The following is a 17,637-nucleotide window of genomic DNA, read 5'->3' on the forward strand; positions in this document are numbered from 1 at the left end:
TTAATGCAGGTGTCTGTGACTAAAGCTGACAGATCCTTGGGCTTTGCCATTCAAACATGCTTTGTTTCCCCATTTTCAAATCCAGATAGAATGTCTGACTACACCATTATAGAAAACATTTGTCCTAAAGATGAATCTGTTAAATTCTACAGCATTGAGAAGGTGAACTTTCCGATACCACATGCACAGAAGGACAAAAAAAGATTTAGCTTTGTTTTTAAACCAATGTTCAACATCTCACTGCTCTTTCTTCACTGCGAGTTGACTTTGTGTACGAATAAAGACAAAGATGCTCAAGGACTGCCAAAGGTAAGTAATTTATTAAAGTATAAACTTATAATTTAGGTAAAAATATGATATTTTTTTCATCTGAACTTTGAAGTGAATAAACAGTTTTCTATGGAATCGATGTAGTGAACGTGATATCTCTAGGCTCAAAACTTTTAATAGGTAAGAGTTATGATGCTATGCATTTTGACTGCATAATTTACAGTTTCTGTTTAAATTTCATTAGATGGTTATATGGGATAAATACAAATTGCTTTTTATTACACAAGTGGTTCAGATTTATCTTTGCTGCCCACATTACATCCATATCCAAAGTGCAAACAATGTTAGCTTTAGTTTCCAAAGACATGCATCGTATCAGATAATATTGCAATCTGATTGTTACAAAAGAGAATTGCCAAATTTTGCTTTATATCTAATGGAAATGGCTGTAAATTAGTTGTTCAAGAATGTGTTCTAAGAATTTGGAATTTATTTTCACTTTGGGGTTTATGCACATCCCCCTTAAAATGTATTTTTTTTTTTTTTTAAGATGATTTGTCATTGTTGATCAACACATGTGTTGGTGGCTACAGTTTTGGCTACTGGATTTTTTAAAAAACATTTATCCTAAAATAAAATAATTACTACCATTTAGTTTCAATTGTAACACTCTCGTAAAGATTAGAGGATCCTTAATGAAGGCAAAGGTTGCGTCCTGAAGCACAGCTAAATATTACCTTTGCCAGTACATTACAGAGGGGTTGTTTGGAGCTTCTCCTCTTTTTTTGGTAAATAATATAGGATAAAACTGATGATGAGGCAACTATGCAGCTGGCACAGCTGTCCTGGCAGACGGGTCACACTCTGACCTCGCACACTCGTTTTTCCACTCGCAGTGCATTCCTCCTGATGAAGCTTGCACCTCTCTCAATGTGAATATGATCTTGGCCATGATGCACAACAAGAAAACCTTCACCAAGCCCCTTGTAATAACACATGAAGGAAAACCAGAAGGTATGAAAACGAGCTTGAACTGTTTAATAAAACTATATATATTATATTGTGTAACGTACAACTGCTTGAAATGAGGGAGTATTCCAAGTGTGTGGCATTGTATAATCTTGTGGTGATACTGTGTTTGTAAGATGTTATTTGTTTAGACATTTCCCTGGCAGCAATCATCATAGCAGTTCATCACCCTTTTTTAACTGTCTTTATTGATCTCTGGACATGTAGTTTTGCCAGGCATTGAGAAAGGAATACCATACTAGACAATAATACGGGTTTCAGAAGTATGAATATAGCAGTAGCACTTCCAGCAACTTCTTGTTGCTCAGAGATCAAAGGCAGTGCTCTGCTCCCTGCTGTATCATTTCTTTATTGTGCTTGTAAATATATATATTTAGGAATAACAACAATGGAATTGGTAAGTATTGAGGACACTAAACCCTGATAAGTTTGTTAAGCAAAAGGGTGGCCACTGGAGAGACAGTCATTAGACTGTTAAACTATTAAGAGCAACAGATGAGATGCACAAAGGTATTTTAACTCCACTTTGGTGGGACTTGTTTCATTATGTAATCTTTATGGAGAAAAACATGTGTGTGGCTAGTAACTGTTTTTTCTTAGTGAATTCTTCTGACAACAGCATCAGTCATGTTTTGATGCATTCATAGAAGAAAACATGTGCATTATCTTTTCTTTTTGTATTAGCATGGGAGTTTAATCAGAAGCTTCAGTGGCTTCACGTGCTCAAAATCTTCCAATTGTGTCCAAAGGCTGTTTGACCTTTGGAATGCTTTTTCGGGAGTATCAAAAGGATGGGGATCAGAAGTCCTCTAACCTCTCATACAGTGCGTGCTTTTTAGTCTTTGAACAATTTAAAGCACCGTACAGTATTGCTAGGGGACATAAGCAACAACTGTTTCTGTTTAACTCTGCAACTCAGCTCATGTTTAGTTTGGGGGTTTTTTTACAAATTTGTTAATAAAGATCAAATCCACTATGAATTAAAGGCAAGTATTTGATCTGTCGGCGTGGTACAATTAAAACTGTGCTTTGGGCCTGATTCTGCACTCTTTGCAAAGCTCTCATTTTTTTTCAGTGGTTACTCTATTGGGAATGAGTAAATCCTGCAACTGAAGTTCAGCTTTCAATAAACAGACTTGTACTTTGAGCTCTCTTGCCCTTCCGATGTGTGGAGCATTGTGCGCAGCTCCTGTCGCGGGCTGCACTCAGAATGTTGTCTTTGTCAGAGGCACAAGGTCTTAGTGTGCAAAGATGAGCTAAATTTATAAAGATTAGTTACAAGACAACACTGTGATAGAGTATTTTGTTGCATTGTGGGTGATTTAGTCTAATTGTGGGATGTTTGGTGGAAATCTCCCCAGCATATCGCAGCTTTCAGACATAATACAAAGTGGCACATTAACAACGTAGCTTTGTTGCTATGCAGTTGTTCTGCAGTGAATCAAGCGGCTCCTTTCTAAAAGCCAAATGCCATTGTTGGCCAATACATGAACCTAAGATTTGGAGAAGAAATTGTATCGCATTACTGAACAGGAGAATTTACATCTTGGAGGTCGTGTTCTTCATTTTCTTTCACGTGAACAGGCCAGCTTTCATTGTTGTAAACCATGTTATGTGAGTTACTGTCATTGGATCTGCTCTCCAAGCCAAATGTAGAAATCATGCGCTTGACATTTCAAAAGTCAGAACAAGTTGGTCATTGCAAAGGTGTCGTCTTTTTTTCTTCAGACATAAGCTTATGGCTGTCATTGACTGTAATAGAAATCACAACTGTATATCTAAATGAGAATAACTCTTCCTCCCCTCCTAATTTTGTTATTTACAAGCTCAGTTGCCTACATTATTGCAGTAGATCCCAATGGAAGTGTCTAAAACCTAACTCCATGCCACATTTCTTTCCCTTTGCATTCCTGCATTTCACATACACGCTCTCCCCCACTTCGGTGAAAGGTGTATGGGTGGCCATTTAAATGCTAGGAAATACATGTTCTTCTGTTGAAATGATCTACCAATGTCATTGTTCAGATTTTTGCTAAGTGTGGAAACTTTAGATTATTATTTCTACAGCAAAAGGAGACAGGTCATAGAAAGGAGGTCAAGTGAGCAGCTAATAAATGCCTCTATCCTACAAAGGTATAGAAAATCATGGTAATTTCTAAAGATTAGCTGCTGATGTTTTTAAATTAGATGCTTTTCCTGGACCTCAAGGATTCCCACTGCTTCTGTGTTGCTCTGAGCAAACCACATTAAAATACATGTAAGAACTGGGTGACTGAGGAGAATTGATAATGGGCTACACAGCCTATCATTAATTACCAGACTTTATATTCTCTGTAGAGAGGCCAATGACAGAATGAGCATGGAAGATTCATTCTCCCCTCAGCTCAGAAGGCATTTTCTTGGCACTTGGGATATGCTAGCGGAGTGTTTGAACAATCTGATAGTGCCCTTACCCATGTTTGTACTGTTCAATGCTCCTTGGTTTCAGTCCAGCCCTCCTCACAAATCTTACATTGAGTTACGCTTTTGCTGTTACGTGCACTTGATGACTTTCCAGCTTATTTGTGCATGCACACACACACCCACACACACACCCCTCTATGTCCTCACCTGCTTCCTACTACTGTTCCACCTGTTTCCTACCATCCCGCTAAGAGTGATCTGGAAGAGATACTCGTGTGTTGGAACAAGTGACAATAATGCAGTTTAAGAAAAAAATACTTTTTTGGATATTGTTGGCACATGTGTCTCAGAGCCTAATGATCTTACAGGCTATTGCTGGCAGTTTAGTGCTGCCATTTGGGTTCTAGAAGTTAGAAGCATAGTCTCGGTTTAAGAATACTTTAAATAAATAAATATATTTATTTTCAGTATTTTTGAGCCGCTATGTTTACATAGCAGTTAAACTTTTTTTTTTTCAGTTGCTAAAGATACAAAAACAAGTATTGGGACACTGTCTTATCAAATCCTTGTACAGCTGTTGCACTGAACACACTCAGATATGCCAGAATTTAAATGAGATCCCTAGGTTACTGGGCAATCCAGAAGCAAACTGCAGCTAACCAAACAGGTCATCAGGTCTGAAGCCAGAATCTCTGGCTCTTCTGCTTGAGGTGGCATTCTTGGAGAAAGATAAGAGAAGCCAGTTAAGAAGGGAAAATTCTTCATTTTTTCGCATATGTTTACTTGTCTCTTTCTGTTACATGCTGATAATGATGATGATATTTGATATTCTTGCCAAGAATAATAGCTTTGATATAATAGCTATGATCTTTTATTTCCTATATATAATTAGAAAACAAAACAAAACAAAAAACCCACCCAACTTCCAAGACAGAATACCAAGTAAGACTCGGGAAAATGTGTGAATCAACACATACTCATGCAATTTGGACAAAGCAGTGTGTATCATGCCATAATACTGACTTTTCCTTAGAGGCGATAGCAGTGTTTGATTCCCCCCCCCCCCCCCTTGTGATTTAGCATGCTGTTATCTCATGTTTGTGATTAGTGAGTAATCAGATGAATGTAATCACCTTAAAACAGCCTTTGCAATCTGTGCTCTTTAAGAGCTCCACATAGGGATAACCAGAGTTACTGTGGGTCAGACCTGATGACATCTGGGTGGGAAAGGTTGCAGTGTACTTGCCAGCAAAATATATGATGCATGAACTATACTGTAGATATGTTCCCCTGAGAAATGATCAATATATGAATAGAATTTTTCTAAGCTGAGCAAGATTATTGAATTCAGGCTGGTTTTCCTGAAGTTCCTTGTTTGTAAAAATCATAATTAATGTCTTTCTGTCAGATCAGATCCTGAAGGTTGCTTGCGTAGTTTGTAGGCTGTATGTGGAACTCTGATTAATGTTTTGTGGGTTTTGTGTTTTGTTTTTTTTTTTTAAATTAGATCCTTCCCTTCCAAAGCCAAATGTGAGACAGCAACGTAAGTGACTCTTAAACCAATCTCTTTTAAGCCTTAAACTTTTGTCTAGAAAGTATTAGATCAATGAAGAAAATTATCTTCAAGCTTTCTGAGAGTGTGTGTGTCTTAAATTCTGGGACAGAACAGAATTCTGACTGTATTGCTGATTGAGAGATTCCCATCGGCATTTAGAGAGAAGGGCTGACCTTTTGTGTATGTGAAAATCAAATTTGGGAAGATATCAAGATTCTCAGCCTTAGCGGGTTCATTTGCTGATGTGTGTGTGTTATTTCCCCCTTCTCTGCTGAGGCCACTGCTTCCCAATACTAGGGTTTTAGCAGCAATGCCATCTTATGGAGCTCCTGTGTCCTACTCCAAGCCTCACTCCTACCCTGCACTGCAGCTGGCCAGTTACTTTGGCACCAGCAGTTACAGGTCATGCTGTAGATGAGATTGCTGACTTGATACAGATTAATTTCTTTGGGTTTTTTGTTGTCTTGGCATAGTGAATTAACCAGGGTCAATTACTGATCCACGAAGGGAAGAAAAGGAGAGAAGCAAGACTAGAAGACAATAGTAAACAGGAAGGTGAAGATGATTTGTAGCCAAAACCAAGAATGAATGGAGAAAAGGGAAGATTAGAAGAGGAAGTGCAAAGAAGGTTTTTTCCTCTACACCTGTCCCTGTGTCTTTGGGACTAAATTTGCTCAAAATAGCAAGGGGAATGAGAAGTTACGCTCCTGCCACTTCAGTCTCCATGTGACTTTTTCCTCTCCACTAAGTTTCCTCCCAAGAGGAAAGGACACTGGCTAGTGCCTTGTGGAAAAAATAGTTGAGTTTAGGAGAGTCTTTCCAGTTTGTATTTAAAATGACCAGATGTGTCCAAAGGAATCAGAAATAGTCTCATAGAAGAAATGGGAGAAAAACCTTCTAAGCCACCGTCTGTCAGGTGTTGCATGTGCAGACTTGCTCGCAGGCACCCAGAAATGGGTCCTGAAGGCCCTTGCCAACAGGAACTGCTGGAGAAGACATTTGTCAAAAGGGGAAAAGGGGAATGGCCCTTAGGATCTCAGGAGCTGTTGGGCTGGGGGATGTTCATAGGGACATCTGCTGGATGCAGGAATGTGTAAAGTGAGGGTGTTGGTTGTGTTTTGAGAACTGAAATTCCACTGAAGGATACTACAGAGAAGATCCAGTCAGCTCATTTCCTGGCCAACTTAGTCAGTAAAATGTTATTCACTGGGCTAAGCCATTTTGTGCACTGGGAGACATTAAAAATACTGAAACTAGAATTCAATTTTGTAAGAAGAAATTTCCAGAAATGATTGCTAAAAGGGTGATTTGGTTGGTTGGTTGGGTTTAAGTATTTCTAATCACCAAAAAGAAAAACACAAAAGCCGAAAATATCTCTGTTTGGATGGTTAACGTTGGGGGGCAATACATCCAGGAACCAGATGCTGTTACCCTTGAAATGGTACTGCAAAAGGGCCTCTCCCCTAGAAAGCGATTTGTGTGTGTGTGTGGTTCTATTTTTGTGTTCTGGAATTAATTTCAGTTATTGAAAGCATTGCCAAATGTGAAAAACAATTGTTTCTATTTATGTTTTCGCTGACTTTTTGCTGGCATCTCTTCCCTCTTAACAGCAGTTCCGTTCTCCACCTAGATTTCAGACTGAACTTGCGGGAGATGTAGGGGAAAGTTTGCTTGAATGTTAACGCATTTAAATGAAAAGCATCTTTTGCCAAAAATCTCAGCCTTTTTAAAAGACATTTTTAAGATAAATGGATATTCAATTGAAAGCAAGTTATTAACAGCCAACTGAAAATGCTTAATTTTTACAACGTTTTCCAGATTTGGGTGTGCTGAGCTGGGGTTTTGCTTTGTGATGTGGAACAGTTGCTTGGACTGAAGCCAATATCTGAAAGCATCACTTTTATTTCCTTGATGCAAATCTGCTAGTGTGTTCCTTAAAATGGTGCTTAATTAACTCTGAATTTTTAAAGAACTTTTCCATGAAAGTGTAAGGGTGAATTTTCGTAAAGCAGTATTTGCGACTGAAAGTAAAAAGTCCTTATTGTGTGTGTTTACCTTTGTAGCTGTGTTCTATGGTCTGGACACGCTGACTGTCGTGGGCATTGCCTTTGCGGCATTCGTAATTGGAGCCCTGCTAACAGGAGCACTCTGGTTTATCTACTCTCACACAGGTAGGTATGAGCGCTCTTACAGACCTTGGTGCAAATCATGCCACAGGAAATGCAATGTGGTCTGAACTCTTGCAAGGTGGGAGGAAAGGGGAGGGGGGCCAGCTGTCCTGGACTTTTTTTTCCTCACACTCTGTTCTTGCTAGGGTGTTTTCCAGCAACTCCTCCCATGAGCCTGTTGGTGTGTATCAGCAGAGTGATACCCGCCCTTCCCTAAAGGGAGGTGTTATGTGTGATGAACATGATTTAAAATTTGCTAAAATAATTTTAAATGCGAATCTTGAAAACTCAGCTGGGACATGAGTGAAACTGAGTATTCCTGGCTTGTGCATTATCATTAGTAGCATCTCTGTATTTCAAATTTAGTTAACATTTCAGTTAATGGATGCTTTTTGGTGCCCATACTCCTTTTTTAAAAATTTTCTGCAGTTTCTAAATTAGGCTGATGTGACTGCGAATGTGATGTGATCGGTATAAGGAGTGGGCCAAATGCCTAAAAGAATGCTTTATTTACATGGACATATTCTGAATATAATGTTTCTTGGGCCTTGATTACATAGAATTTTTTGATTACATAGAATTTTTGCCCCAATTATTTATTCCTCCATTCTTTAACTGTGACATTAAATTGGTAGAAGTCATATGTAATCTCACTTAATTGTGTCCAACCAAATAACCAAGAGTGTGCCTGAATTGGTGCAGCCTTTAGGCATAGATAATTTTTCAGTATCTCCTCAGAATTTTTTTCCATACTAAACTAAGTTAGCAGAAATCCAAGACTGTATTGGAAGAAGAGGGAGTTTTGGGAGCTTGCTGTTGCATGTAATCTGCAAGGTGGTACAGACAAAGACTGGACACTGATGGGGCCTCAATTTGCAGCATCTGACCTTGGCTGCTTGTGGATTATGGGATCTCTCAAGATCCCTACAGCATGATGGACTCCCAGCTATTTCCACTTTTGACCTCGCAAGACCCTACAAAGATCTCTGGGAGGTGGGGAGAATGTGAGGTCAATTACTCCAAACCTGTGCAGCTCTGGAGTACTGGAATGCTCCCATAGCCCGCTGCAGGGGTTTTTTGGCATCTAAAATTTCATGGAAGCTATTTAGCAGTGAGAATCCAGCCCTGTCGGGTCAGAGCTTCTGTAAATATTAAGACCCAGGAGCTTTTGTTAATTTGGGGGGGAAGTGTTTTTTTTCCAGTTGGCACTACAACAACTTTGTATAAGCAGTTTAATACTTCTCAATGCATCAGCTGTGCATGAAGCTTGTTTGGAATTGAGGCAAATGTGGAAAATTTAAAGGTTGTGATAACAGGTATAAATAGTATAATTCTGCCTCATATACTACTGAAACATTGTGGAAGAAAAGTAAGTACAATTTCAATGAGTAAATGTGTAAGTTAAGAAGGTAATTTCCAAATATGTAGCCTTTATTAACAAAAAATTAAAACAGTTGTTAAGTTAATATCGTTAGTCCTGCATTTGTGGAAGTTCAATCTCTCTTTGTATGCTGAACCATCTATAGACACATGTTGTGTGTCAGTAGTCAAGGAACACGGGGAAGCCAACATGATAAATTCTTCAGCCACAACAGGACTTGGACCAATCCCATTAAAAGAATTACATTAACAAAGTACCTCAGTCGTAGTGACCATGTATAAGTAGCGGAGAGGGCAGCAGAGTGCAGTGAATGCTCTGGCACGGGCAGTTTCTTAGAGGACAACTGCTGTGGCAGACAAGATAATCCAGCTGCAGTGGAAATATCTTAGAGCTGGCTGCAGACTTTTATTAAAATAAGGAGGAAAAAAAAAAAAGATAATCTACACAGTGGCTGTCTTTTTCCATTAGAGAATTCATGCATTGCTGAATTGTGTTCTGAAGTACCATATTTTGTTGCAAGTAGCACTGGGTTTCTAACACATGATTTAGACCAAAGGTTGGAAAATACGAGTTTGTTCTAAAACTGTGTTTTGGTGATACTCAGAGCACAGACAAAAGCTACTGCTGGTGGAGAATGGCAACTTGGGATGTGTGAAGTAAGGTATTTTTGTTGCTGTTGTGCTATATGCAATACAGCAAAAGGCCACCTTTTTGCCAGTAATAAGAAGGTTTGCCGATACGCTTTTATCAGTATGTTTCTACTGGCAGACTTGTTCTAGCATGGAGAAGGCTTTACATGAATGAGCTCTCTTGTTCATCTTGATAGGCCGTTAACATTAAAACCTCAAACAATTGATAGTAGAAAAGAACTACAAAATAAGTAGAATTTCATCTCCAAGTATTGAACAAGGATTGTTGAATTTTTTTCATGTAGGGCTTTTGCTGATTCCAGTCATGAAAAGCATGCCAAAGCATCAAAATTGTACTTTAGAATACTCTAAATTCTCTGAAAAAATTCAACATGGAGTACAGATGTCCTAAGATACACAGGTAGTAGGGGAAGAGAGAGGAGAAGCTAGGATTATAGCAGAGGAGGAATTTTAGCTGACTTTTCTGCAAAAGGACTCCATACTTTTGATCCTTTCTGAAGTTAGTTAAAGGATGTAAAAGGTGGCTGAAAGCTTTCCACAGCAGTGTTGGTCCTGCCTGGAGAGGACCCAAGAACAACGGGAAAGTAGCAGACGTTTGCCACGATTAACCCAGTTTACCTGGGAGTCTTACGAAGAAGCAAAAATTTTGCAGTGTGCGTGGGTACAGAAACCCTTCAAAATTTAACCATAGAAGTATCTATCAATGTAATATGTCCTAATGGGGATAATTGACTATGTTTAGGAAGGGACATGCACAAGTCTGATTAGTTAATGAGACTGGTTTAGCAGAGAACATCAGTTGCTTCATTCTCTTAGAAAGCATGCTTTCCTTCTCCCAGCAGTGTTGCAAGTTAAGAGGATAAAATGTTCCAAAATCTGAGCAGTTAAAAGCGTCCCTCCTCCCCCACTTCTCCCTTTTTTACGGGATCTGATTTAAAATAAACTGACATAGCAACCAATTATATTTGGCAAATGGAGATAGAAAAGCAAACATTCAGACTTCCTGGACAGGGAGTACAACTGGCAGCTTTCCTAAGTGTGAATAATAAAGTGCATGTTGTCGCATTCAGATGGGTAGAAGCTTGTTTACTGTCAATAGATGAGACATGTCCATTTTGAGCAGTTCTGGTTCAGTAACATGAGGTACATTAAGCTGTTTACACAAAAAAGACAGATGGGGAACACCTCTTCAGTGATAGTTTACATTTCTTTACATCCTCTTCATGAATATTCTTTAAAAAAAACTCCAATACAGATTAGCTAGGTGTTGAGGAAATAAAATGCAGGAAAAACCAGCCAGTCCAGATGTAGTTGCTAGTCTGTGTTCATAACATCGCTGCGATTCGGATTTTTTTTCCGAGGACATTGAGAATTTGTTATTGTTACACCAGGACCACTTGTTGATCAGAGCTGCTGATTGTGCTCTAGAAATGAGGTGCTGCAGAGGCAGTTGTGTTACAGCGGAGGGAAGGGGGCTGCCATCCCAAAGCGAAGGGAAGGTGCCTCTTAAGACGCTTTCCAGAGGAGCCGGGAGGAGTAGAGCGAGCTGTCGGGCTCGCCCGGGGACTCCGGCACTGCGGTTGTCGCTCTGCCATAAAATAAAAACAACATGTGTTTAGCTTATAAATGAATTTCTGGGTAAATGCATACAGATTGTATTGACGTGCTGAGGCTGACGCAAAGCCGTGTGTGATCATGCGGTTTGCAAAATGGGTGACGGCGGAGCTGCGAGGAGAGCCGGCGGGAGGGCGCGGGGGCCGGGGGCCCCGCGGGGGGAGCGCAGCGCCCGCCGTTCCTCTGCGCGGCGCGCTGCCGGGGTAGGGTTTCGCCGGCTGGCTGGTTTCTGATAAACGTTTGTCTTCGCTTGTTTTGTTTTAATGGAAGGGGGATTGCTTATCACGGCCTTCATAAATATATCCTGTAGCACAAAAGGAAGGAAGACTTGTACACAAACAACTGCAGGAGAAGGGAGAGAGTTGGGAGGGGAAGGCATCCAAACAAGGCTTAGGAAGGCTTTTACGGCACGATGACACAGACATTGATTTGATACAGTTTATCCTGACGGGCTGCAAAGCTACTTCCAGTGCAAGTTAGAGCTGAAACTCGGTTTATTTGCAGACGGCTGGGGGTAGACTCTGACCTGCTGCGTGTGAGCAGAAATCCGCTGCTCGTGGACGAGCTACGTACTTATTTCTTACACTGGGAAAAAGAGACTCAAAATCTGCTCACAAGAGTAAATGCTGGACCGAGTGCTGTATTCAAGAGCGAGATCCTCACCCTCTTTTTAAATATTTCATTGGCCTCCTGGGTGAAGTGGTTTAGTGGCTTTTTTTAGTTTGTTGCTTTTCTGTCCTGTCCCGTCCCTTCTTTCCTCCCCATTCCTAGACCAGTGGGGTGTAAGGCAAGAGCTGTGCGTTGTGGGGCCTTACGCGCATTTACAGCTGTGGCTGCAGCGTGAGCTAGCAGCGAGCCTGCTGGTTTCCATTACGAAGAGCACTTGCAACCTCTGCTGTGAGAAATCCTCAGATCTCCTTTGTTTGTAGCAGACCTCTGCATGCTGAGCAGCCTGTGGCAGGACATTTTTTGGCCGGAGACACAAAGCGTTAAAGGCACGCTTCCTCTGCGGCCGCATTCCTGAGGAGCTCGGGGCTCTGGCAGCTGGGCAGCAGCACACAGGGCATGGGGATGTGCCAGAGCAGCTCCTGTGGGAGGAAGCTGGCTCGTCCCTGCTCTGTAACCCTCTGGATGCAGGCTGTGCCTCCAGCCTTCAACCTGTCACTGAAGCAACAATCACTGGGGACAAATCCTGAGCAGGGAAGAAAAATTGGACTCTGCAGACCTGGCCCATGGCGTCAGGTTTCAGATAACCTAGGGCAAGGTGAAGCAGGGAGATCTGTGTCACTATGAACTCGTGAGGCAGGAGATGTACCAGCCTTTGATTTTTCCCAGTCGTTCCTGCCCATGATCCAGCAAAACACTTCCGTCTTGCTCCTTTGCTGGGAAAGCAGCCGTGCTGGTGCTGGCTGCCATGGTTGGCCTGCAGCTCAAGCAGCAGCAGTCTGTCCGTGTTACTGTGCTGAGATCACAGGTTTGCATCCTGAGAGAGGAGTTCAAGGAAGGGGGCAGCTGCAGTGTACGTTATACAAACTTAGTCTTGCCGTCTGTTTTGAAGAGCCTATTTTGTAATATTGCTAGGGTTGCAAATTTGAGCACTGTAACTTAAAAAATGCCATAGTTACCATTTCCTACATGGCCTCATTATGATCTTTTGGGTATAATGGCGCAATTTTTACTTCCATGCTAGTTGAGAGCTGGATTTTTTCCGTAGGATCCCAGCCACAGGTGCAGAAGGGGTGTGAGGAGAGCAGACAAAAATCTAGTGTTTATCAGGAGCCATAAATCTGGCTTTAATTCCTAGCGCTTGATTTGGCAATCCAAATAACAAAGGGCTTTTAATTTATCATCAGTAAATAATTAACAAGAAATTTTGAGACTTGTTCTCGCTACAGGTTAGAAGTGCTACATGTACCGTGGTAGCTATAGGGAAGCTTCCTGCATGTTACATTTGGAGCAACTCAAGTCAAGCTTGCAGGGTAGCCTGTTGTTTTTCTACATGAAGGAAACCGGCCACGTCTCAGGATATGTGGCATCCAGCTGATTGAAGAACATTGTCTTCAGCTCCACTTTTAGTAAATATGCTGCTCTATAAACTGGCATTAAAACTAAAGCCTGCGTTTCATTGGCCTTTTTCCATGAAACAGCAAAGCTATAAAGTGGTCTGAGTCATGTAACGGGACCCATTTGAGTGACAGCTGACAACAGAAGATGGACGGTGTCTATCTTGGCAGTTTACATCACCTGCTTTTAAAATGCTTAAGAAAACAGCAATATTATTTTCCCCATGTGCACAGCAATGCTAAGGTGCCAAAGTCTCACAACATTTTCAACAGTACTCTGTTTGAGGTCTGTCACCCCAGATATTCATTGCATGGAAATACAAACCACCAGAAGAGGAAGACTGGGAAGGAATGGATTATTGTTTTCTGTGACAACTAACATTTTCAATTTCCCTTGTCCCGACCCCACTTTTTCTCTCCTTTCCCTCAGGGGAAACAGCAGGAAGACAGCAGGTCCCTACGTCCCCGCCAGCCTCCGAGAACAGCAGTGCAGCGCACAGCATTGGCAGCACACAGAGCACCCCCTGCTCTAGCAGCAGTGCAACCTAACTCCAGGGGGAACACAGCTGAGGAGCAACATAAGAGTGCATAGGTTCAAAGGACTGTGCGTGGACATCAGCTTTTTGAAGTTAAAAGGATTGGTTTGGCTGCTTTTGAAAAAAGGAGGAGGAATTTTTCTACAGGAAAAAAAAAAAGACTGATTTTCTTTTGGGGAAGCCACTGTGTGCGTGAGTGTGTATATGTGCACACAATGCATGGGTAAACACAGCCTGTTGGATCTTCTATAGCATGTTATGCTACATGTGACAAAGCTACTAATTTTACAGTACTGCAACCTGTTCTAGGGGTCCATGGGCCCTCAATGTGAAACCTATGCCAGTTTGGAAAAATGCTGCTTTGTCTATATGACTTTTTTCTTTCCCTAAACCTTCTCATTGACACAAGGTATTCATTAAGGGAATTGAACAAGATAAGCAGAACAGAGATGATCTTAGGTCAAAGGATTTCTATTTGTCTAAGCAAGAAAGCCTCGAGGTCAGGTCTCTTTGGTTAATAACATTTTATTACTTCACTTATGTTTAGCCACTTTTGAGTAACGTTCGTTTTGTTAAGCTTACAGCTACAGCATCTCATTTGCTTTCCTGTTGTGTTTGCAGCTTCAGGTTTCTTCCAGGTATTTTTGTTTTAATATGCATTGATTAGCTAATGGGAGAAGAGCACACCCTAACATTCCCTTTCTTCTTCTCTGGGCCAAAGCTCTTTAATGAGATTTTTTTTTTTTTTTAATCTACTCTACCAAATACAGGCACACACAAATGTTAAGACAAGTAATGGTCTTATGCACTAACATAGATGTGTGTGTACCGTTAATGGCAATGTCTTTATGCAAATAGATGTGTACCTAAGTATACAGAGCTTAACTTACCACTTTAACAATGGGGAAATGAGCTCAGTGTTCCTTCCATACATAAAATATGTAATGCATATATATATATATAAAAAAAATACCCCAACTGTCTCTTAAGTTTATAATAGGTAGATAGAGGAGATAAAAAAGGTAATTTAGTTCTAATCCTTTAGCTAGCCCAAATTCCCTTTGAAATAAGAGATGGTTTTGAGGGCACAAAGAATGTACAGTAGAGCCTGTTGTTTGTGCAGAATACTGCGTATCAAAATGCAGCTATTCTCTTAAGATAGTTGTGCAGTTGTTTGTGTCAGACTGTTGTATGAACATTGCAATTGGATGGTCCCAAAGTAGTGTCAGAATATGGAAATGGCAGAAAGGTACTAACTGTCACAGTATTTTTTTTAGTGTCATTGCCATATCTTGACCTTCAAATCGATGCCAAATGAAAAGAAGGACACTTTTAATCTGTAATTGTTTGACTGTTAAGTTGCCACTTTGTAATTGTAATGTGTTCTACTGATCCTTCTCCTTTGAGGAAAAATGAGCATTGTTTTCCTCTAAAAATGAGAAGAGTAACTTTCATTAATTTTAGCGAAGGTTACCTGTGTTCTGCAAGAGGAGAAGGGAATTCATTACACTAGAGTGATAGTCTGCTCTGAAGTCTGAGCTGCAGGTTTCTTTTGCTGATTCTACACTTGTGCCTTGCTGATGCCAGGATGGTCGAAGTGCAAGATATGCAATAGATGTAAGTGCCCAGGATCAGGTGGAATATTACTCACTTTAAATCAAATCTGTTACTAATCCTGCAAACATTTGTGCATATGAGTAACTACACGCATGCTCCTTGCTAGTACAAGCACATGCTCAACTCTACACCTTATGGCTATTCTCAGAGTCCATGCAGATTATCAGTGCATAGAGTTATACATACAAAAAGTGTTTTATGTTACCAGGCCAATGAGAAGTCCTGGTAACATTGACAGAATTGTCATGTAAGTGTAGTTATCCCCATGCATAAGGGTATGCAGGATTGGCTTTGTTACGAGGTGTTGGGAGGATGAATGTGCTACCTGTGTGGTTGAAAAGAAAGCGCTTTGCCTAACCTTCAGCAGAATGTATTGTATAAGCATATTCTATGTGTAAAGTCTTTAAAGATGTCTTCAAAGAAGACTAGAGTCTTTAAGTTCAATCATAGCTATATTTTACTACATTAAAATTCTGTATAAAGATATATTTAAATGTTTTAGATAAATGTAAGTTAGTCTATATGAAATGTTTAATTTCAGTTACTGTGAAATTTATGTATTTTGTAAATTCTTTTTCCTGTTTTAACCCTTTCCTTCCTCAGATATTTTATTAAGTAGTTTCTCATAGGAGGTTTTAGATTTGGTTGTTGGGATGGACAGGTTGAAAACTTTTATGTAAAATAGATAATTGTATATTTTTGAGAGAAACATGCTGCATTATCAATGTTTTTTATCAAAAATTTACTCTAATTTTAAAATAATTTACAGATTTATATTTACCGTTGGATAAACCAAAAATATATAAAGATCAAAGATTCAATTTGTTGACTTGTATTTGAAATACAGTTTAAATTAACTGAACTTGGGGTACTCAGCTATTTAATTCAGACATTTTAATCAATCTGAATTAATTGTCTATTGGAGGTTACCAAAACTACATGTAATTACTTAGCAGACGGAACAGCCATTTCTGCTTCAATAGAGAGAGAGAACCAAACCCGGGCATTCCCAGTTAATAGCTTTATTACAAAAATGTATAGTACTTTCCAGCAGCTGTTAAGCTGCCTGCAGTTCAGAGTACTGATATACCTATAAGCTCTACTTTTATAGCAGCCATTCGTCTCTACTGCAAGTTTCTGTGTGTGGTGTGGCAAGTTCCTGAATGTGTAACCACAAAGCCACTGGTTCCCACCTCTGTGAAACATGGTCTTGCTGCACTGGACTTCACGTGGCAGATACCCGTGGGGTGTGGAAGGCCAGTGAGACACTCCTGTCCCGGTGGAGGGCTTTAAAGCAGGGCTTCGGAGGGACAGACTCAGTGGTAAATTTCAGCGTGATGGAATCGACTGCGAAGGAACTTCTTATATAAGAATGGGAGGATTGGGCTTAAGAGGGATGCTTTCTGTCTGTAAAAGCTATTAGTAACGTACTTAAACTCCAAAGCAGACTGCTCGTTGTGTCATGCATCTTCTAATCACTAACTCTAACCTTTTTCAGCATTTGGTTTTGGACATTACTATATCCATGTTTCAAGAAGTCAGATCTTTCTGTGTTAGGCTATTTTTGTAGCATTTTCCACGTGGAAATGGATTTTGCAAAATGTCTGTAGATGCTGATGATTGTAACCTTCCCGCTGCCCTTTTCTAACCATTTCTCTCCTGTATGTACTGTTCTTTCTGTTATGTATATCTACCTCATGCTTCACAAGAAGACTGTACTGTTGGTTGTGCTGACAGCCCTTCATGTGAGGTGACTGTTCTGCCCTGTTGTTGTTTGTCATTCGTGGGGTTGTTCATAGCATTATCAGATCTTCGCTGCCAGTTCCAAACACAATATTTTCACCTTTGAATAAATAAGGATGTTTCTTTAAGATCCAAATGCCAGATGTTTTTTTAAATCAAACAATGGGAGAAATTTACTTGCTAATACCTGTGGCCAGTCTGAACACCCCGTTTGTATTTCATATTACATTCAGTATTTCAGAGACTTGTGGAAATACATAGTTGTACAGTTTTGATAACCACAGTGTTGTGTCATCTTAGTCTCTTGTGCATAATAAAGTATATATCAATTTATTAATACATGATGCTGTGATTCATTTATTTGAAGTTGTACAGAGCCAGCAGCAGTAGATCGAGTTCTGTGTCACTGCCATGTCCTCATGTCCCGTAAATGGCAGTGGGAATTGTGTGTGTTAAGGCAGGATTTGCTTTTGTGTGACCACCTCCATTTTCTCCGTTCTGTGTTCTTTTATCCATTGGCTTTCATTGGCTTCTCAGGATCGTGGCTTCTTGGAGAAACCAGTAGATAAATTCAGTTAAATGCTGCTGTTCTTCACTCTAATTTGAAG

The 17,637-nt window shown here is 40.2% G+C and overlaps 1 protein-coding gene across 4 annotated transcripts in view; it reads left to right on the forward strand.

The window, feature by feature from the left end:
- The window catches only part of TGFBR3 (transforming growth factor beta receptor 3), a 125,326-nt gene extending 107,958 nt beyond the window's left edge, over positions 1 to 17,368 (forward strand). For 3 of the 4 annotated variants that reach the window (XM_052801293.1, XM_052801291.1, XM_052801292.1), the window contains exons 13-17: positions 10 to 309; positions 1,167 to 1,284; positions 5,210 to 5,245; positions 7,321 to 7,428; positions 13,564 to 17,368. In XM_052801293.1, the coding sequence (XP_052657253.1) occupies positions 10 to 309; positions 1,167 to 1,284; positions 5,210 to 5,245; positions 7,321 to 7,428; positions 13,564 to 13,682 (681 nt within the window). In that variant the 3' untranslated portion in view covers positions 13,683 to 17,368. The remainder of the gene's footprint in view (positions 1 to 9; positions 310 to 1,166; positions 1,285 to 5,209; positions 5,246 to 7,320; positions 7,429 to 13,563) is intronic. The other variant, XM_052801294.1, reaches the window with a different exon arrangement.
- The last annotated feature ends 269 nt before the right edge of the window (positions 17,369 to 17,637 follow it).

This window comes from Harpia harpyja, chromosome 11 (genome assembly GCF_026419915.1).
Source record: "Harpia harpyja isolate bHarHar1 chromosome 11, bHarHar1 primary haplotype, whole genome shotgun sequence".
In the NCBI taxonomy this organism is placed as follows: domain Eukaryota; kingdom Metazoa; phylum Chordata; class Aves; order Accipitriformes; family Accipitridae; genus Harpia; species Harpia harpyja.